Source organism: Alosa pseudoharengus, unplaced genomic scaffold (assembly GCF_046254945.1).
Source record: "Alosa pseudoharengus isolate Yale_2024_CS ecotype anadromous, Long Island Sound unplaced genomic scaffold, YU_APseudo_1.1 YU_APseudo_1.1_scf_8, whole genome shotgun sequence".
Taxonomy (NCBI): domain Eukaryota; kingdom Metazoa; phylum Chordata; class Actinopteri; order Clupeiformes; family Clupeidae; genus Alosa; species Alosa pseudoharengus.
In genome coordinates, this window is record NW_027468870.1 from 23,515,121 (window position 1) to 23,538,580 (window position 23,460).

Below are 23,460 nucleotides of genomic sequence, written 5' to 3' on the forward strand. Positions count from 1 at the left end.
GTGATGAGGTGCGGGAGAAGGCTGTGGTGCAGGTGGACGGAGGCCGAGTGTGGCGTGAGGGCCGGGGCGGGATGGCGGAGAGGCCATTTCCTGCGCTCCCTTTGGCTCATCCCTCGGCCTGTTAGAGGACACCTCATTTGTCTTCAGCACCTTAGGCTTTTGGCTCATCTCTGCCAGATGAAGTGAAAATATGCCTACAGACGATGCAAGCTCTATGAAGCCTTCACCTCATTATGAATTATTCCCTCATCCAAAGGTTTTGTAACTGTATGCAGTACTGGAGTCTCAGTTTTCATACCCAGCACTAGATTTTCCTGTCTAAAATGGTTCAAATTTTGCAATCCCTATTTGAATAGGATGTACCATTTTCATTCAGGGAGTAGTAGACTTGTACCTGATATCAGGCATGTTTTCAACAATTCCTCCCATGTTTGCTATGTTCATGATAGAAAGGTATGGGGGAACACTTGGATGTTTGGACCGTTTGCTGCTAATCACATATCTGTGCATGTCAAGTATTGGATTGGTCACTCTTTCTGAAGACTGAAGTAGTTTGAAAGTTCATTAGGCAAATAGCTTACCTTGGATCCATAAATGGTGCCCTCTCAATATCCTATTAAACAATTTCTGTGGAAGGTGTCAGGGGTCAAAGGAATCTATCCTTTTTAATATTGGCTGCATAATACCACATCTCTATCTGGCCTCCCAGGAGACTGGCAGGACGGCACACAGGAGCCCTTTGGCTCACCTTCAGAATAATTTTTCTCCAATTTTTTTTCTTCTAGAAAATGGGAGGCCTTATCGTTTTTCGTAAACAAAAATAAAGCACTACTTACTCTTTATAGTGCTTTCTCTGTGAAGTTTGGTGCTGGCATAGCTTAAAACCTCAAGGATTTAAGTCTATGGTGGATACTAAGGGGATGGGTTGTGTGTGTGTGTGTGTGGGGGGGGGGCTCACAGGTGTGCTCACACTGATGGTGTATTTCATGTAGACCATAAGCCCTAACGTGATCTAAATTCAGCTTCAAATCTTTGTTTATGTAGACACAGCTGGGCTATTGTCTAACATGACTTTACTGTTCTGTACTGTACTACAAATAAATCTTTTTTTTTATCAGCTAACATTACACAAATGAATCTTCAGATCGTATCTTTTCACTTAACTCAGCTATTCCCTTAACTATTAGAATTACCAGACAATGAGCCAGTTTGATTTTGCATAGGAAAATAGCCAGCAATATGCACATGGAGAGAAAATGATATAAACCTAAAAGCCATTTCACATATTTATTCCAGTTGAAAGCAAACTACTCTCTGTCATTTCAAGTTCTTCACAGAGAAAATGAATGCTTTTATTTATACATGAGACAATTGTTTTGCATTATAAATAAGCAAATCGCTATGTGTTTCACAAGAATAAATACACACATGACTCTACTGCATTAAGAAAAATCATAATTAAATGGCCAACTGAAGTCTTGTTAATGTTAAGCATTGAGAAAGCTGGTTGTTAGGCGACAAGAGAGCCTCTATATGCCTTCTGGTGATGGGCCTTTTCGTCCTGATGACTGACAATTGTGTGGTCCGGTGTCCTTGTTTGCACAATTCACCACATAGTAGTAATTATTTCAGTGCCTTTCCTAATTTTGTAGATTTACTTTTTACTATGTTGGGGTGTTTAAACAACCAGAACATCACATTTAAAGCTTGCAGTGTCAACTGAATTTAGGAAATTGTGTTATAGCTGTGTTAAAAACATGCAAATTTATGGTAAAAAACAAAAGCAATATAAATCATTACAGGTTTTCTTTCTAAGATACAGCTCGTTCTTGAATGGACTGTAAATTTGTAATATGCAAATTTTGGCTACAATCTGCCAACGCATTACATTATGCCAGCTCAAAAGTATGCAAAAATATATATTCAATAAACCTGAAATCGCATGCCGCCCCTTGCAGGAATCTCATATGTGTGTAAGGTGTCAGTCTGCTGAAAGCAATGAGGTTCTCTCTCTCTCTCTCTCTCTCACTTTTCTCTCTTTCTCTTTCTCTCTCACTCAGTGTCCTGTGGTCTGCCCTTTGACCCTTTGGCCTGTTACCTCTCATTGGTGATGATGACAGATGTGCCAATGTAATGGGGGATCTCCCTGTGGCTCTCGGGTGAAGAGCTGGACGCTGGGCTTTGGCTTTTGTAGAGGTATGGGTTGATCTCTTCCCCTCTGTAGCTGTAATTGTCCGTTAAATGGCCCAGTGCGTATGCTGGTCCTTGGAAGGAGCTATGCTTGGCTAGAACATGGTGGAGGTTCAAAGACACATAGGGGGTATGGCCCCCGAGGCCCACTCCCATGAACATCCTCTTATCCTCAGCGCCACACTGCTCCACAAGCTTCGGGGTCCCACGGTCCCCACTGCTGTCCATATGGTCTGAGCCGGGGTGGTCTGACCGGTGTGTGTAGGAGGACTCCATCATGCACAGCCTCCTCCGCTGCTCTAGCATAACCTGCATAGGTAAGTGCTGGCCCCGGCTGTGGAGGGGTCGAGTAGCCTGTTCACAGCTGGCCTTGGCAAATGCGGGGCCACCGAACATGTTGCACGGATTACCCTTCTCTGCCGAGTCGAGAGAGTCTTTAGGGTCTCGACTGAACAACATCTTGCTGTCTTCTTTCGTGACATGCTGAGGGGGGTTTTCATACGGCTCCTCCTTGAACCCACTGTTAGGTCTGGAAGTTGAACAGCTGGAAAAGCCCTCATGAATTGGTTCACTGATGTATCTTCTGCTTGCTGTTGGCCCTGCAGTTGAAAATGATATGGTACATTAAAACAACTGAATTGTAACTGGTGACATCAGGGAAAGTATGTGCTGAGTGATGCACCAGACACAGAGGAACAGCTACCCACAGCACACAACTCTGATAATTTTTGGACTTGAAACCCCTATATAGATGAGAGATAATGATCGCTAATGAAAAATAATTAATACGTTCTATAATTTAATACAAATAATTTTGTGATACATACTAACTTGAAGTTACTGACTTAAATACTGACTTAAAGTGTGTGTGTGTGTGTGTGTGTGTGTGTGTGTGTGTGTGTGTGTGTGTGTGTGTGTGTGTGTGTGTGTGTGTGTGTGTGTGTGAATTGACTTTTAGATTCCATTTGGCACAAAATCACTGGCAGTTCAATCACTTGCAAAGGGACTGTTCTTCATTCAGCAAAGAAGATGTCTGTTTTCCACCCTGCAGCTGAAGCTGCCTCTGTATTTGGGGCTAACTATTTTCATGGTGCTTCATACAACAGCTCATTTTTGATGCTCACCACTCTGAAGAGCTATTTCTTTCCTGAAAGAGACCCTTGCTCCAATGATGTCTTTTGTAACTGTCAAAGGATACTGTTATTTTTATTTGAGTTCTGGTCTGCCAAAGGCATGTCTAATAGACTTTATAAATGCACTGTGTCTGGAGGGCTTTGAGTGTGTAATGATGGTGAGAATGTAAGTGAAGTCATCCCAGGAAGAGATCAGTATAAATCAGTTAAAGTAGAGCAGTGTTGAGTTATAGTGCCCCACGGGTTGAATTTCCTCCTCCATTCCACCACACACAAAATGGACCTCATAGCCAGGCTTAAAGGTAAAGCTTTTCTGCGGTCTGCTGTTGAGTAAAACAAGACAATGCAACAAAATCCCACGAGTTGGAAATGAGACTGTGGTGTCACAGGCGGGGCCAAGTCCTATAATTATTAAATGAGTTGCAGTATATCCACAACATTTTACGGCTATTAAGGGTTCTTCATGAAATTTCAAAATATGCATTTTGAGGAACAGAACAGGAACAGGAACAAAAGTGGGTCTTTAACAATTGGAATATTGTCAATCAAGACCATTCATCAAACGAGCAACACAGTTACAATCACCTGTGCAAATAGTAAGTGCTCTGTTCAGTAATCCAAGTTATAGTGTCTCAAAAATTAAGCAGCACATAGTACATTGTTCAATTAACCTATTATATGATGGCTATGATGAATGAAGAAATTTGTCAATTAGTCCACAAATTCTGCCACATGAGTTGGATCTATAGCCATCTTTATAGGATGACATACCATTACTTCTACTTCGTCACTCTCAGAGCAGGTATGCAAGTGTTTGCAAAATCTGCATACCTGCATATGGGCTGTTGCAGGGCCCTGGGGAGGGACTCAAGGTGTGGTTGTGGTGGCTTTTCGTGGAGTGCGATGAACAAGGGTTGGTGCAGTTCCAGTGGCCATCGGCCCGGGTCTGCAGGGAGCTCAGTAACTGGCGGGTGGCCTGGCCTGTGGAGTTCTGGGCTGGCCGCAGCTTCCTGACCGCGAATGCGGGGCTGTCTGAGGAAAAGTGCCCATAGGGGTAGGGCAGTGGAAGTCCATAGGCAGGAGTGCAGAGCACCTCTGCAGCCTCAGGCACCGAGGCCTGCTCCTGGCAGGATATGAGGCTGCATGGGGGACTCTCTTTCCAGCTTCCAGCCTGAGAGGAGCACTCCAGCTTGTCAGAATGGAAAGAGGGACTTGGCTAAAAGGACACAAACCATCAACCACAATGTCACTGATTGAATGTCAAAAATTAGTTGCTGTCCATAAAAAAAAAAAAAATGTTGCTGATTTGTTGAAGGGGAATTCCGGTGATTTTTCACATAGATCTCCGTTTCTCGCGGCCACTGTGTACTGTTGGTACGAAAAAATCCCAAAACACTAGCTCGAGTTGCTGCAGCCAGCAGCTAAAGCAACCAGGTAGCTACAGCATTACACTCTGGGGGCATGAACATGGGGGCTCATGAACATGCCCCAAGAGTGTAACGCTGTAGCTGCCTGGCTGCTTTAGCTTTTCGTTTTCGCACCGACAGTACTTGGTGACCTCGAGAAACAGAGATCTATGTGAAAAAATTCCCTTTAACTATTGGTACAACTTTAACAAGATCAGAGGAGGGGAGCAGAGAGGGAATCCAACCTGAGGGTAAGGAGACATCTTCAGCTTGGCTTTGATCTTGACTGCTTTGGTTTTGAGCTGTTTCCGGGAGTCCTGTGATGTGGACGTGCTCTTGTAGGTTAGCACTGGTTTGATGGCCCTGGTTTGGTCCTGGGAGAGCAGCAGGTCTTTATATTCAATCTCCCTGTGAAGGCCCACATACGTACACAAAACCCTCATCACGACAGCAGTGTTAGAAAGCAGGTGAAACATACCGTTGAAGGCCCTGCTAAAGCTGGCTTATTATAGAATAACCAACCAAAAAAGCTACTACTTCAGAAAGAGTTAAGATGAAGAAAGATGGACTGTGCACCTGTGTTAATACCACACTCACGTTAGCACATAGTTGACACTGACAATGCAGTGGGGCCGTGACGAGCGGCTGTTGTGGACAATAGTGGCGTAGCTCTGAACCCATACCCATCCGCCATGTTTGGAGAGCATCCTGTAGTATTTGGTGGTAACTTGTCCTTTCACCAACACTATAAAGGAGAATAGGAAATCTTATTCATAAGTATCTAGTGTGATTTCATGAATGGTTGCTTGACCAAGAAATGATACATGCTTACGTTGAGGGCAAGCATGCTAATGATTAGAATAGAGTTTCAAATGACACAATTACATTAAGAAGAAATGGATGGAACAGCACTTATTGTAGATGCCAGCTCTAACTCATTGAAACCCTGTTTTCAGTGGATTTTAGTATTGACAGTTGATTTCTAGTATAATTGCCTTTATTTACATTTGAAGAGTTTGGCTCCAAAACTCTATATCCTCCATTTTTATTGAATTTTCATAAATATCTTTTTGAAATGCTGTTCAGCAAGTAATTTTATGGAACTATAATTGGGTTATTGTTATTTGATTTATCTTTACTCAATCAAAACAACACAACTGCAATTTTATTGATATTACCTGAGATATAGCGTTTTGGAACCAAACTCTTCATATGCAAATTATTGCACACATTTTACAAGATCGTAGGAAATAATAGACTACCATTGCTGAGCCTATATATGACTAAATAGTTGTCTTTTTTGTAGGTCATACAGGTTCATGATAGCATGGGTGAATCCAGACAAGCCTGTTAGCAAATTTCAATTTGGTATGCAGGAGTCCAATCACAATCACTTACGGAGCAGACTTTATATGATGACAGATAGTACAGTGCATTCAACACAACCAATCGCTGCGCTGATGGTGACAGGGATAAATATGTCTGTTTGGAATTGAGTAACCAACTGCATTTAAAATTGTTTACAAGAAAGATGTGTTTACTGCACTTCTGAAACTATTAGGTAGAAGTATAATGGAACAATTTAATTTTAATTTCACTGCTAATTTCACCCTTGGAAGTCGTAAGTCAATGAAAACTTCCCAGACCCACTCTCAATCTCAATTGAAATTTTGATCTGGTGTGAACCAGGCAATGTTCATGAGCACATTTCCAAAACATTTGCATACTGGGTGCACTCACACAGGTGGTGAGCATATCGAAGATGGAACACGTCACACCCATGGACATGGTGATATAAGGTTTTCTCAATCAGATCCTGAGGCTCATAACCTGTTAATTCAGCAACCCTGCAAAACAAAAATAACTAGAGTATTTGCAAAAGGCTCTTTGTTTTGTTTGTCTGTATAGAGCACTGTTTTGTGAATGAATGTGTGAATCTATGCACTTACCTGCTATCAAGAAAGATGAGCTTTAGATCTAGGCTAGCACGAAACATGAACATGTTGCTGTGCAGCTTTATCTCAGTGATTCCACTTGGAGGCAGTGAATGGCCAACTGCCACCAGACCTATGATCTGATAACAGGAGTCATAGATAGTCATGTCCATCACATATTGCCGGATCTTCAGATAACCGCTACAATGGATCACCTAGTCAATAGAGTAAGGGGGAAAGCATGAATACTATCCATTGTCACCCTCATCAGTTTGTTCTGAATCATATAAATATTCTCTCAATAGAACCAGGACTACCAAACTTTAAAAAAATAATGGCAATAAAAAATAAAAGTATAAACAGAACATTTGTGAGCAGATAGTTGTAACCTATTGGGAATAAGTGAATTGCTCCCTTTAGGTGAGCCAGAGATTGCAGAGCATGCTGGGCTTCTCTGATGGGGACTGTGAGTGGAAGCTCTGTGCTAGTTCTGTGCTAGTTTAACGGCTGCTCGCGGCCCACGGACACAGACACATGCTGACGTACTAATGGGGACCTACTCCGCACTATTTATCTTTCTCACTTCCTGTTTACTTACGCAGTGCCCCCGGACATGCAATGGTGCCCCTGCGCAGGGGGATGATTTATTCTCTACTTAACATAAATGGCTTGTTTATTACCCGTGTAAATTTCAAACAAATCTCCAAAGCAATCGGTAGAATGATTTATGTGTGACGGCTGAAGGAAAGATTTTATTGAGTGCTGTGAAGCCCAGCTGTTCCGTGAGGGAAAAATGTCAGAGGCATAACGGAGAATATATATATATATATATATATATATATATATATATATATATATATATATATCAATCATTTTGCTTTGTAAATAATATATAAAAATAATATCCTAGCGTCACTCATGTGATGGTGACACGATTGTATGAAAGCATATTCAACATTTAGCCTAGACTACAGGGTCCACATTTGACAGTGGTTACAACTGATTTATATTCAAGTGTGGAGCTCAGCATACATGAAAAGCACAATAGTGTCTAATTCTGATTCAAATTATCCGTGGCGATGTGGTATGTACAGTAAGTTTTGCTTGCTCCTGCTTTTCATCCAACCATTTGCAATGCAAAATTCGGACCGATTCAGACAGACACACAAATGGAAGGCTACACGTGCCATACCCTGAATCTGCATGTCCCACTAAAAAAAATGTTTATCTTGGTGTTTCTTCATTACAGTTAAACATTAAAGGCAATAACCATAAAATCAGCTCTACTCAAGCAAATTATAATGAAATCATACAGTATGCAATTCTCTATGCAGTGATAAATTCCCAATGGCAGAGTGTTTCTGCATACATACAACTCTGTATGCAGTGAAGAATTCATAATGCCAGGGTGTTTCTGCATACCTTGTAACCGCCACATGTTAGTCCAGCGTTGCGCTTTGCCAGAACACACTTCATTCTCAGGAAAAAGGAACGCTCCATCTCATACTCTGCAGCATAGAGAAGTACATTTGTTTTAAATTGTGTCTGCAGGGGGAGATTGCAATTAGTTATGGTGTAAAAACAGTGGAGTATGAAGATATACTTCTTCCTGTTTTAGTTATAGGGATAAAGGGATAAAGTAAAGGATACAGTTTTACATTGCTTTCTTCAGTGAAATGACTCAATTAACATGAATTAACCATACACTTCTGCATTAGTTATGTTTTTAAACTTTATATTTATTTTATGATAATGCATCACATGTTACAAAAAGGGTGTCTTTACTATTTAGTGCATTACTTTTGTACATTTGTAAATACCAGCACAATCAAACAATAAGCAATACTTATGCTTTATACAAGCAATACTGCTTTATTACAGTCAGGAAGTGTTCATGTTGTAGCATTCATTTTAGCTTGTTTTGTTTGCTGTTGTGTACCTTGCAGGAAGTGAGGAGTGAGAGGCTGGTGTGCACTCAACACTGCTGTCATTTCATCATGGTCTGAGGGGTGGATATACTCAAAAATACTATTTCCTGTCAGCTCCACCTGTGGACACAGACACTTCTATTCTGAGCTTGTTATCGTGACAAATGTTCATGTTTTATTTCATTTTATGTGTATCAGTGCAAGGATATAAATTATTTAGGCAAAGCCTATGTGTGGATTCATCCAACATGGGTCCAGGAAAGTTTGATTGGTGTCCCATTCACTGATATAGTGTGAGCTAGTAACTAGCTGGTGCTATAAATTAATTTGCACAAACATTTGCATGTGAAAACATAAACAAAGTCCATATGAAACTTTGATCTATTTTACTACTCCAATCTGTTGGTCAGATTAGACACAGAGGAGGCTACTGATCAACACTTCAAGGATAAATGGGTTCTTCACAGATGCACTCCCAAGACTTAATCTGAGCTTTGTAGTTGTAGAGAATAGTGACTGCAAGAACTGATTCTGCTTGTGAGGAATGCAAAGTGTCTGCGCAGGCCTCATCAGACACACCAAACTTATACTTAATAATAATAAGTTTATTTTATATAGCGCCTTTCTTAAACCCAAGGTTGCTTTACATAGTAGAAGGAAAACACCATAAAGTTCATTGCTACTTGTTGCATTCAGAGATTAATCAAATACTATCATTAGTACTGTATATCAGACTATTCCACATTATTCCACCACTACTGCAGGAATATGGGAGTTCACAGCCAAACACACACACACACACAGACATGTTCTCAGCTTTAGGCACAAAGAAACAGGTGTTCCGTCCACAGTTACACCAACAATGTAATTTGCCAAAATGCAAATGAGCTATGTTGCATCTTTTTTTTTTTTATTGGCGTCAGGATGTGTCTGTGTGTTGTCTCCTGTTACCAAGAGCATACAATATAGATCCAATTATATATTTCCCTTGTGTGCTCAGCATTTTTTATTTTAGCACAGTGGGCAGAAACCAAGGGCTGACCAGCAGTTACAGCTCCTCTAAAGAAAAGGGGAAAGAAGGAGCAAGCTGCTGGACTGATATTCTACAAATGGGTCAAGACTCTGTTCAGTCAGGAGAAAACAGCACGTTTGAAAGAAATGGACCTGGAATATCTTCAAGAGGTATAGCCAGTCCCTGGCACATGGAACGTGTGTTACCTCTAGACGTTCCTCCCATTGGACAGGCTCTCAGATAGACTGGCTAGGGGAGAGGTGCAAGAACGTGTGCATTCTGCACAGGCTGCTCCTGCACCTTGTCATTATGTTGTCCGTATTAGGGCTATAAGGGTGGACCTGGGGTGTCTATGAAGTCTCATATACTGACTGTATCACAGAAAAGAAAAGAGTGGTCCTGTCCTGAATGTATTTTCATTCCAAAAGAGAAAAACACTACTATGGGGCAGTGCTGACCTATCGGTCTTCTCAGGACAGAAGGGAGGATCTTTAGTGGTGAGCAGAGCCTCGTCTGTTTCCAGGCAAATAAATGATGTGATATTTCTGGGCAGATAGCAGGGGTTCTGGACTTTTTCATGGGGCTTGGAACAGAGACCAATTGATTGTATTATTGGACCTTGTGTTTGTCTTTGTTTGGTGGTCACAATCTGTTGTGGAAGACGTTCAGCTACTCCTTGATTAGATTGCAACATTATCTAAAGCCACATGCCGGCACCATTTGGATATTGGTATCATGCTTGAACGCATTAATTGAATTTCAACACTGTATTATTACGCCAACTTCTGTACACTATTTCATCCTCAGCTTTCACCACTGTAATGGAGGTGATCATAAGAGCCTCTAAGTGAAACACAGCCACCTCCCATCAGAGCTTATATGGATTGCATTAAAGATGGGGTAGTGCAGCTTGGGCTGTTGCCACATTTAAGGGGGCCTCTGACTGTTAATGAGAGGTGGAGAATTTTGAGAATCCTTGAATCAGGCAGGGAATAAGAAGTATCTGGGGGTTTTACTGTGAATTTTAAAATTATGATAGTCAGCTCCATGGAGAAACTCAAATGTATGAAGGCAAACCCTCCACACAGCGTAACAATCCAGCAATTAATAACACTGCTCCAAACAGGGAAGATGTGGAGTCCACTGAAGCTGTTCAATAACTAATAGGGTGATCACTAGACAGGTAAAGGGAGGAGAAGCAGGGTCAGGACTACAAGAGCATTGTTGATTACAGGAAGATTGGTATGTTTGTTTGAAAGAAAAACCAAACCTTTGCCACTTCACAAAATCAATTGTATATTTTCTTGTGGAGGCCAAAACAAGACTGTTGGCAAATGGAATGGAGTGGAAATGGCTAACGTCTTTAAGAGCAGGCATGGTGTTGTACTCTGAAGGTGAGCACTTTTATGTTGAGTTTAGGCTAACAATGGATTTTGAAGACAAAACTAGGGAAGTCATTGTAAGACAGAAGCAAAGATATGCACATTTTATGGGAAGCAACGGAATACAGTTGGCAAGCACACCAAAGACCAGTGAAGAGGTAAGGGTAAGAGGTTCTTCCTCAGCTATCTATCACATTGCTTCTATTTGGAGTCATCTCATGGCCACACAAGGAAACCTGTGCACCTGACCTCTTACAATACCCTGGAATGTGGCACCAACGGAGAACAAATAATATGTTGTTTACAACTAACTAATAACATAACTAACTAACATATATGCTGTAGAATAATCTCTACACATAATCGTTTAGGAGCTTATAGCAATGTGTCTCAGACATCCACACAAACCATACGAAGTTACTAATCTGAGCTAACATCTGAATAATTTAAACAATCTTAGCCAATTTATTTTAGATGTAGAGGCAAACAACAGCTCAGTCTTATTGGTTGGTCTCCTTTGCTGTGTAACTGTGCAAATAATACCCTCAGCACAAGGCAGGCAACTTCAGAAAGACCCCCTGAGACTGGCAGATAATATTAACTTATCTATATTGGCTAAATGGAAATCTTTGTGGGACTTCATCTCCAAACAAATGTTTGAATGATGCTATCAAATTGCTCCAAGACTGACCTAGATTATCTCTGTGAACCGGACACAACAGATAATGTTTTAAGCGTCAATTCAAGTCAAGATGGAGCCATATTCATAACCTGCTGGTTTTACCATGACTTGATCTTATGTGCAGCAGTTAAGAGGGAAGAGAACAAAGCAGACAAACCTGTGACAATCCTAGATGAACTGAGGCAGTCTCAGAGATGTACATTATTTTCCCATCGGATGCCACAACAAAGACAAAGCCATCAAGTGTCTGAAAATGTAGAAAAGGAATACATTTGTAGAGCTCCAATGGTGAACAATTGGTTAAAAAAATGTTTCAATTTTTAAAAAAAAAAGTTAAAACCACACAGTACTTTGTATCTTTTTACAAACATTACATAAACATATGGTGATTTCTTGACATAATGACCTGGAGAAGGTGTGAGCCCAACTCTTTTGCCATGTTGTCCAGTGGACTGATTCGAGTAGGTTGTCCCCAGGCATCTCCTAGACCTTGGAATGAAACATAAAACATAAGAAGTCACTCTTGTACAAATTCACATAATTTCTTTCTGGGCAAATCTGAATTTCACTATAGGACATGGATGCACATGATACTTAATAAATGGTCTCATCGCAAAATTAGCAAATTAAATTCAGAGCTTGATGTACACTTGAACAAAGAAACTGGTCTGTTGCAAACTTGTCTGTTGAAATGTTTGTCATCATCAAAGAAGTAGATTATTCAGAGAGATGTATTTAATTGATCTAACTGTACATTCAATCGCTAACACAGTGCAACCAATTTTAGTAGTAATATTTCTGCTAATTTGTCAAAAGTTACCAGCAACAGCACCTACTTCTCTTTGCAAAGCTGTATCTCTGAGACAAGGAGGAAAGTTCGGCACATTTTCACTTCATTACTTATGCAGGTAACAGATATTTTTACAGTTAAATATATCATAATTATTATTTACCCATCAAATTGATTTGTACCTTTATATGATCTTCATTGATAGACATTGTAAGCATATTTGTAAACCATAGCCTACTTGCTATGTTCAGTAATGGAATATTACTTTCCCAAAACTCACTTCCTTAATTGCATTATAATGTCCAAGCATTTAAATATATAATGACTTCTTATATAATTATTTTTTAAAGCGCTGCAATGCATTGGCAGCAATGCATTTTGTAAGGTCAGTTCATAATTCATAGTATTGGCCATTTTAATATATCTGCAGTGACTCGTGGGTTCAAATATGAAATTTGCACCGCATATTATGGGAGGGAAGACTGTTTAAAGCTCCTTGGTTTTCCTGGATAACAATGAGACCAATCCTAATCGACTATCTAGACAATAACTAAAATTACCTTCCACGTGACAGCAGCAGTGTTCCGAGGATGGCACCACAGCATACCCGCGACTTGGTGCGCATCTCATTTTTTTGTCATGGTAATAATGAATAGGCCTACTTATCTAGGCTACATGGTTTTTATAATTTGCTGATTATTTTGAGGCTATAGGCCTACTGATCAAAATTAAATGGCAAATAGACCGATTGCTTGTGTGCGTTTGCATCAGCCATTTAGCGTATTCAAACCTGTTTGGCTCTATATTTAGCCAAAGATACTTTTACTTCTCTGGCAAACAAAAAAGAAAACTTACACACGGTAACTTAAATATTTTTCCCCCAGAATATCCCAGAAGTAATGTTTAAATTACTGAGCTATTTTAAAGCATTGAGGTTTCAGTACAAAATATTTAGTTTCTTAGGCGTGCATGAGAGACATGGACAGACATGGATTAAATAATAATAATAATAATAATAATAATAATAATAATAATATATACACTTAACATTAATGGGAAAGTGGCACTTGAAAGTATGTTTCCGTCATAAAATAATAAAATCAAGTGAATGCTTTGATGCACCCTATCCAAATTTCTTTACGCTCTTTTGCCAGTCAAGAAAACTTTGTTTTCTGTGAGATTTAAGTCTCACGATTAAAAAAGAAAACTGAATCAGGTTTCTCTGATATTAATCTAAAGATGCCATTTTTCGTCCCCCGGCCCGATTCCACTTCGCTATTTTCTCATCAGAGACCGTACGCTGGTGATGCTGCATGGGACAGAGCGTTTTGACAAGACTATGCTACTGTGTAAGCAGGCATAAGTGGACAGAAATATTGAGTAGCCTACATTTCTTTCAAGATGAGGTATAAGCAAAATATTTTGTTATATAGGCCTATGTGAGCATTTCAGCTAATTCAATATCATTTTCATAAGATTCTTTGAATTACATTGTGAGCTACAGGGACTACCACACATGTCTGTGCTTGTCACACATGTTAGGTTTCATTTGTTGGCTACCCTGGCTTCCCACTTTTTCTGTGCGCAATGTAATGTTTGAGCACAGAAAAAAACGATTTTGAGATTTTGAAGTCAGCTTCTTATTTCGTTGACTGGAGAAAAATGTGACATGAGGAAATATCATTAAAAAATGTCAATAACCAGGTTAAACCGATAACAAGGAGAAAGATTTTTCAACATCAGTGAATATTGCAATGACATCTAATTAATGGTCTGGCAAGCCACACACCTCCAAACGAAAAGGTAGGCTAATTACATGACTAAACATTTCATTATCACTTGTGCTAGTATTACAAAAATATACTCACCATCTGGGAACACAGCTCTCATTTTGAGGTAACTTGTAGTCAGTCGAATGATTGAGGCTTTGTCGAGTTGCGATGTGATGGCAGAGGGCAGCGGCAATAACTTCGCCAGTTCATAAAATTCTCCATTTTCTTTTTCCCGTCTGGTCTTCGCTGCATTCTTGGACTTTTCCTTCATCTCTGATTGATCCAATAGTGTACTACTTGCATAACAAATTGCCTTATCCAGTCACTTTAAATGCCCAATGTATAGGCTTTACATTTATGATTAGGCCTAGGCTATATCCCTACATCCCCTCCATTAAAGAGTATCTATAGCCTGAATATGCTAAATATGTTTGCTTCGAGCTAGATACGCTTCTATTCTTATTTTAATGTACAAATAGGCCTAGTGGATGCACATAGATACGATACAACTTGAATTATTTAATTGTAACCTAAGTAGGATGGGCTATATCCAGTTATTAGTGACCTAATTTTTGAAATAGGTGTAGGCCTATATTTCTTAGGTGACAGCAGTTAATAAACAAGTCAGTATCCATGTTAACATTAACATATGTATATGACCTGTTATGAGAAAACCTTTCTGGAGGCAGACAACCAAAAGTTGTGTTGGAATAGCCCGCACTTTCTCGATCCCCGAAACGGATTCGACGCGGCATTAGCTAGGCTGTTTGTCAAATATGCAAATATGCAAAACTACAAAAGTATTAAGCATTTTTAGTGTCATACTAAAACGGAATTGCACTTGTAAATCATCTACCTATACAAATAATACATCGGTTTGTAGACAACCCTGCAAAGAGATTCTTTTACTCTTTGATATTAGAAAATACACTACAGTAGACATCCGCGAAACAGTAAGTACGCTAATTCTGATGTGTTAGTTGTCATGTATTTTAGACAGCTATGATATAATAATAAGTTAGGCTACCTAGTTTTTTGGATTCATTTCTGGCTACTTTACATGAGCGACCAGTGATTACAAACCCTTGAAGAAGTGGTGGGCTGGGGATTTCAAGAATCAAGACATATACGTGTCCTCATGTAGATTCGTCAACCTTACTTCAAGTAGAAATGCGTATTTCTGTTTTCCACTTCTTCATTTCAATGAGAAAAGATCTATATTCCAACAGGGGAAGTAAAAAAAATCACGAAGTAATGTGTTTCCTGCTTGCAGTCAATCCACGTCGTGGTAGATCCTCCAGAAAAAAAAACATTGTTAAGGGTCGATAATCCCAAAATATGACAAGGTAGCTCAGCAGCCGCAAGTAACCTAACCATATTTTACGCAGAACTGAAGGCAAGAGAGGAGGCGGTGTCTCACTTGAAGCACAATCTCTACGTCACAGGGTTGCTGTACTGACAAGGCGAGGTAAACCGACCTATACATCACAGGAAGGTCTACTAAGATTCTGGTAGGGTATAGCATGACTACCATACCTTTCTTCACAACTTTCTTTAATTTACAATCGTTCTGTCACTCTTTGATTGGGCGATGGGATTTGATTGGGCGTTGGGAGATGGCCACCCACCTAGGATTGCCTTTATTCATTTTGCTGTAAAGTCTAGACTTGCCTTTTAAGATTAAGCATTTTTAGCCACAATTCAGTTTCATTTTCCTAAATGTGATCAGGCTTGGTCAGATTCAGAATTTAAAGGCTATCTTGACAATAATACAAGCATTGGATATTATTACTGAGCACAAAGCACTTAACTCATCCAATCAGATTTACAGCCTGAGGCTCATGCCAATAATCAGGCCTACTGGTCTCACTCTGTGTCTGCATTCATATTGAAGAGTCAGTAACATTTTCACTGACACCAGTAGCCTATGTTCATTTGTTTTACAGTGTTAAGTTCTGATTGAGTAGCCTTTATGACTGAGAATGTATGCGAGTGAAAGCGCTCACCTTTTATTGAAGGATTTCAGAATTTCCAGCTCAGGTGTGTGTAAATCACACACTGTTTTTACCCATTTCTCTGGAGCTGAAACTGATCATTTGGCATGACAATGACACAAAATTAAAACGCCAGAGATTGATAGTTGATGTTCGTTATTTCACTGAAGCTAAAGGGTATGAAAACAGATACATGATTTTTGTTTTAAAGTTCTCTTTGATATTAATTTTTTCCACCAGTGGTGTAGTCTGTGTGATACACAGGACTATGTAGTATACACACTTAAAACACATCACCATCTCAGTATAGCCAAAATAGACAAGGATACATATTAACATTTGGGGTTGACCACAGTATACCCACTACAGCTAACTACTACATCACAGTATATCCACTACAGCTAACTACTACATCACAGTATATCCACTACAGCTAACTAGACTACACCACTGCCTACCCATTTCATCCATCTGTACTGTACTTTATAAAACTGTACCTACGATTTCTGGTAATCACCTCTTTACCCAGCTTTTTTGAGCAATCCACAGGTAACAGTAAAATGTATATAATGACTGTAAAAACAGTGAAGATGTGTAAATGGTGACGTGGAGCATCACATTTTGTGTCCAATTGTTTGTGTTCATGAATGCAAACTGAGTGTGTGTGTGTGTTTGTGTTTGTGTGTGTGTGTGTGTGTGTGTGTGTGCATGTGCGTGTAAGTGTTTATGAAAGAGCAACTGACGTGGCGACATGGTAATGAACCTCTTATGAACCTCTGGAAGTCACGCACGCACTGTATTTACCTGGGAGGTGATAATGTGTCTTTTCATTCTGTTTTTCTGTACCTTTGTTTGGTTATTATGCGGCAGCTAGCAACAAGAGACTATGTCATGTTAATGTGATTCAGCAATTAAAGGTAAAATATCTACGCAACAAAGTTATAATAATTGAAACTTTTGAGGTGACAAGTGATGGTTGGCACATGAATCATCGTATATGTGAAAGGGGCTTAAACTGCAGCATCAGAGAGAGGTACAAAGGATGCCTTTCACATCAACAAGTCACTTACCTTCATCCAAACCCATTTTGATTTTGATTAAGGTAATCCTATTGCCTCTGAAAAATGCTCCCCACTGAATTGGAAGGTATTTTCAAAAGAACACTTTTTGTACAGCTGCAAATATGGACATAGAACTTGCCGTGAAATAGACAATGTCGTTTTAAATTATCAGAACATTAACTGATTGACACTAACCCCATTTCCATTACTTGTGTAAATAGAGGGCTCAGTGCTTCGAAAAACTAATTGCTTTTTCTAAAAGTTCAAAGTTCAAAACCAAATATAGCCATTTCTCATGTTGATAAAGTGTTCTTCCTTTATATATCAGAAATAATATATCATGGGCTTAAAGACCATATTTTAAAAAAAGTATGCTTCTTTTTAATGAACTGAACAACCGCCTGGTTGTAAAAACTTTAGGCCAATATTTGAGCCGGGATTACCATAACAATGTCTGTGTATAGTGAAGTATTGAATATGCATTGTCCCATGATACACAACACAGGGCATTGGAGCCTATGAAGTGGATTTGTTATAAATTCATTGTCGGCCATCCTGCTCTCTTGCTTTAAATGTGGACACGGCGCAATTCAACAGTTAAAGTGGATCTCAAACGTGGCGCAATGGTGAGCTCTGAGGAGTCTGAGTGGGGATGGTGCCAGAATTTCCCTGCTCACGGTATGTCTGCTGTCCAATCAGAAATTTAAAAATTGTGTTAGACCTGACTATTGTATAATAATGTCATTTTCAAAGAGAATTCAAAAATAATAAATGAATAACGCTCATAATGCTTCATATAGCGACATTGTCCACATGACTAACACACTGGCTATGCTGAAGGGTTACTGTCTCTCCTTACTCTGTCTCCCCTCTGTCCTCAGCACTGACAACTGTGGTATTACTTTCATGTTCAAATGAAACATCCATGTATCATTGTAGCTAGAGTGAACCTTCATATTATTTATTGTACATTTGAATAGATGAATCAAATTACTCAGCAAAATGAACAAATTAATTTAGAGTTGAAACAAAAAGGAAATATTTCATAAAACACATGAATACCTGTCAAGTTTTGTCCAACAAAATATCCTGAAATGTGGATGTCTGTGAACACAAGCAGCAATTTTAAACACCTCCATATGACTTGTTAAATCCAAACTTCTCCAACAACTCTGCACAATTTTTGTGAAAAAGGAAAATATACGAGACGTCAGTGGACAGATGATTAATGATACATGACTGGGTTTAATGCCCAAATTACCATCTGGAGATCAGTCTCCTCCCATCAACACTTTATTTCCTGTTATGCTTATCTTGCAATAAAGGCACACATGCACCCACATGCACCCGAACCATATGGCTAAATTAGAATAATTACATGCTATTCTGTGGTGGGTGCGAAAAGCATATTTCAGAAGGTGGAGTAATAGAGAGTATCCCAGACAATGTAGAATGCAATATTTTTTAAAACGCTGATTAAAATCAATCATGTGAAGGGTTAAATTAAAAACAAGAAATATAAAAGCAAATCAAACAATCATGCCTGTACAGCTATTCATAAATTAGAGCACAGGTACCCCTCAGTCCTAAGTACTCCAGAAATACTGACACTTGAATGTTTACTTTGGTAGGTTGGTGGTTTTTACCAAGTAGCACATTTTATTTGACCACCAGGAAGGCAGAATATTTTAAAGTTTGAACTTTTAAATGTTATTCAGATGTGATCTGATTCAATACTCCTGTCAGACACTGTGAATTATGTGCGTAGAAGATTTAGTCAAACAGGGCTGGTTTGTAGGGTGTTTGGCGAGTAAGTTCATTATTACTATTGACCAGAGCAGCTAAAGATGACACTCTAAAGGTAACATGTTATGCATCTCTGCCAAGAAAAATAATGAAACATAACCGATGTGCTTGAGCACATTTGATTTAAAAAAAAGCTGGTCCAACCAATGTCCTTTCACGTTGTTTCTCATATAGGAACTCAAAAGACCCAGTTGCTGAGCATATCCTTTGAATGACATCCTTTAATAAATATTTTGTGTACAGCCAACTCATACAAATTTATAATTGGTCTTGGCTTGGCTGGTTGGCAAATCAACCACCTCTTAGGGTGGTCATTATAATTAAGAGTGAAAGGTGTTTGTTTCCTCAAATAGAAAGTTAAAGAAATATTGTATACACAACAATTACTGACATTCTGTGTCCCATACACATTTAATATCCCTAAATTAGTGCCCCATCAGCTGCTCAAAAGTAATAATTTCTTGAGTTGCAACAGATTACTATCAGATGACCAACATCTGTTCAAAATAAGCCTGTTTTAGTGGTTTGAGTTGCTGCTGATGAGAACATTACACCCTGCATCACATCTATGTAAAAAAGTCATCACTTGTGACAAGACCAAGAGTCCTTTTGTCATGGAAAGAAATACTGCAAGGTAAGAATTCCATGATATATTTTTGTGATATTTTCTGCTGTTTTGTTTTTACTTTGACTGTTTCGTGAATTCTGCTCAATGCAGAAGTGTCGTTAGGCCACTACTAATTAGAGGACAACAAGCATAGGCCTACATCAGATCGTCTGGGCTTATTATGCAGGGGTCGAGGGTAAGAGCTGTCTTATTTTAACATCTGAAAAGCTTTGATCAGTCTTATAGGCATGAGTGTAAGTGTGAGAAGTTACTACTGTAACTGCAGAGTTCTAATCTAGCGGCACCCGCAAGTCTGACCAAAATCCTTTTCATTAGCATCAGATGGCTAATACCCGACTGGATTCACCGTGCAGTTGTGTTTGCATGCCGGGTTGAATGAATGCTCCTTTGAAAATGTGTGGAGTTTTCCTAAATTTTGCAGGACCTTTCCATGCCATATCTTTCATGTAAAAGATAGCAGCCTAATAAAACAAAACAAAACAAAAAAAATCTGAATTATGAATCACTTGTTAATATTAAAATAAAGGCAATAAATATGTAGGCAAAGTATTTACATAATACAGATACAAATACTAAACTAATGCCCACTTGCGTCCAATGTTATACAATGGAATACATATGCAGGCCTCCATCTTTTAAGAACTCTCTCTCTTTCATCTTTCTTTAACTCATCTTTCATCAAACATGAAAAGCAAAATCAGACATAAAGTGTTACCTCAAAGGAGCATCTATTAAATTAATCTTGGAAGTAATTGGAGAAACATGAAGATTATATCCTGCAGGTGGATTCAACAGTCCTATATCATTGTTTTGAAAGCTGCCATCATATAATGGTGAAGGGATTTGATGTTGAGAGTACTGAGAACCTTTGTACTAAAACAAGACAATAATGCATTTATTTCTCCATTGTTTTCCTTGAATTGTGTCACTTACTTTATGGAACTCATTAATATGAAGCCTGGCACAAAAATGTCTTATCTTGTGTTCATACAAAACACAAGACACTGGTCAAGATGATGTCAAGATAAACCAGAGGTGTTTTATTGAGATAGAAGCAGATTATAAACTGCTATCAAAATACAAGGTTATAATGGACAAAAATGAAAAAGATTTTATATTTATAGTTATTGAACTAACTATGCATTCATGGATTCAATGCAATGTTAATAGTTAGATGGAAAATAAATAATAAATAAATAAATAAGGCTGAAAGGGGTCAACACTAATGTGTTCCCTGTCATACCAAAGTGATCTTCAGTTCCTTACACAACAGTGGCTCCTAGTGGATGAAATACTTCCTGCCATATGGGATATCAAGTGTTTCTTTCCAAGCAGGTGCCAGTGTCATTCAGACAACTCTCTATATTGTCTACAAACATTTAGAATTAGTTCCCTCATGAATTAGAAAAGTCAATGCAAAATTCATCATGTGGACACCAACCAAAGATGAAATATTTTGTGATGACTAATTCTGCTTTTGTTGCACAGAAAATATTCAGGCCATGAATAAGAAAACACTTCCTTTTGCAGCAACGGCACCCTGGCACCAGCTACATGACTTTTACACGTTTCTTGGTTTGCAAATGGATACCATATTTATGGGCATGTGGGTCAGCCTCTTACTTTTTAAGGGGATAAGTTCTGTGAAGTTTTACATATGCATCTCATTGCATTTGGAGTCCGTTCAGATCTTGGAGGATTTTGTGGCCTGAATGATTATCATTCCTCATATTTCTCAGTAACTATTTCAAACCAGATGCATTTGTACATAACTCAGTAACATGGTTAATGACAGATCCTAGTCAAATATTTATCCATAGATGAATTCTGATGACTCTTCTCCTTAATTGACTATGCCATTTATTCCAGTCGTGCAGGACTGAAAAACATTGCTTACATCCAAATATACAGGTGGTCAGATTTGTTTTTGGAATGTTTAATACCATCAATTTTGGTGATTAGATTATGTGGTTTCTAGTTGTCTGCCACTGTGCATTAAATACCCGTAATTGCATAAATTTCCAAATAACTGCTCAGCGATGCATCTTTGGCGGCGTGATTACATTTCCAAGAGTCGGAAAAATCCAACCAAGGGACTGTATGTTTGCCAAGTCAGACTTCACACCTGTCACATAATAGACATCTTATGTGAATACTATGCACCAGTTGTAGTAGCTGAGCATCTGTTGTTTACAGATGGTCAGGTAGCCAATGCAGGATCGTACACCTTTCTAAAGGACTTTTCAATTGCTGGCACAAGCTGCAATCTACTGGGCTATTTCTCACCTCCCTGGATGCTGTGCGTTGTTCATTGTTACCAAGTTGGCTTTTTCTGCAAAGGCATTGCAGCAGTGAAATCTCTCCCACATATGGAAGGCATTTAGAACTCATGACTATGGAAACCCTGCAGAAATACACCCAAACTCTCTCTGCCTTTGACCCACACCTTATATAAAGCTCTGTGCAATTAGCCTTACTTAACCCTGCTGTTTTCAGTAAGGAACAGACACTAAAAAACGCATATCATCAAGCCCGAAAGCTTCCCCGGGATAGCTTTAAAAATTACACATGGTTGAAGGCGATGGAATCTGCAGGACAGGTTGAATACATTGTTCTTATTTCTTGAGAGTCAAACAAATGGGCATAGAAAATCCACTTTGTGGAATTGCTGAATGTTTTGATTAGTCATATCGCGCACACACAGACTAATTACAGCTTAAAAGAAATTTATCATTGTCACAGAAATAATTCAGAAATGGAATTTTCTGTGTTCCATTGCCTGTAATAAGGATATTTTGTTTGATGAAACCCAGGCAGAACAATGAAGACTTCAAGAAAGATTACTCATGGAAAATATCACTCTGCATGTATAATACGACATGCTCCCTTTTATCCTGGGGCCTGAAACCTCAAGGGATTTATAGTTCTTAGTCACTTAAGCAGCCCAAGATCAACTCACTCACTGATAGCAGACATATGGCTTCCACTTTTGTGTGTGCTGAACAACAGATCACAATTTAGTAAAGCCAAGTAAAGTGAGATGGCAGAGGACATGGAGCATTTCATATGATTGCAACATATCTGATGACATGGTGAATACTGCTGGGACTTTCATTTATTGTGAAGGCTAATAATTAATGTCATAACTACTTTCAACTCACAATGCATACACAGCTAAAGGAATGTAGGTTCAAAAGCAAATGTGGCATCTATTTCTTTCTTTTTTTCTTTCTCTCTCTCTCTCTCTCTCTCTCTCACACACACACACACACACACACACACACACACACACATACACACACAAACATGGAGAGCACGGCATTGTTTAATTCATAGTGAATAAAAAATATTTTTAACATCAGCAATTTTGCAGATACCATTCATTCAGATACAATTTCTTGCATGTGTGACAAAACATGTGAAATTGCTGTGGTCGTAAGGTCATTTGTGTGCTATGTGTTGAGAAACTGGCCTTTCCCTCCATTGTATGAAGGGAGGCATGTTGGGTAAAAATGTGTTTGGACATTACACAGACCTGGAGTGCTTAATAGCACTAATTTCCAGCAGACATTTTCTGAAATAAAACATGGGTGTGGGATGAAAAAAAGTATTTGGACTTTGAATGAGCAAGGGTTTAATTGAATCCACATTTATTAATGTGAACCAGAAAGCAGGCCTGACAGCTACATCCCTTCACGTTCAGCCATAGGAAACAGATCACTTATAATTTAATTATGTTTAT

General features: G+C 39.0%; 1 protein-coding gene across 1 annotated transcript; it reads right to left on the reverse strand.

Moving 5' to 3' along the window:
- Positions 1-2,094: 2,094 nt before the first annotated feature.
- On the reverse strand, positions 2,095-14,500 carry sim2 (SIM bHLH transcription factor 2). Its single transcript, XM_076274929.1, has 11 exons — positions 14,326-14,500; positions 12,074-12,156; positions 11,825-11,914; positions 8,603-8,711; positions 8,086-8,171; positions 6,679-6,878; positions 6,470-6,576; positions 5,327-5,474; positions 4,975-5,137; positions 4,155-4,539; positions 2,095-2,801 (listed from the first exon to the last, which is right to left on the reverse strand). Exons 1-11 carry the CDS (start codon positions 14,498-14,500, stop codon positions 2,095-2,097), a joined length of 2,253 nt encoding a protein of 750 aa, XP_076131044.1.
- Positions 14,501-23,460: the final 8,960 nt, after the last annotated feature.

Excerpts from the sequence above, each read along its gene's own strand:
- sim2 (XM_076274929.1), bottom strand. The coding sequence starts at position 14,500 with ATGAAGGAAAAGTCCAAGAATGCAGCGAAGACCAGACGGGAAAAAGAA. Across the intron at positions 12,157-14,325 it reads GAGAGCTGTGTTCCCAGATG|GTCTAGGAGATGCCTGGGGA; the intron begins GTGAGTATATTT and ends TTTCATTCCAAG. Across the intron at positions 6,577-6,678 it reads CTCATCTTTCTTGATAGCAG|GGTTGCTGAATTAACAGGTT; the intron begins GTAAGTGCATAG and ends TTTGTTTTGCAG.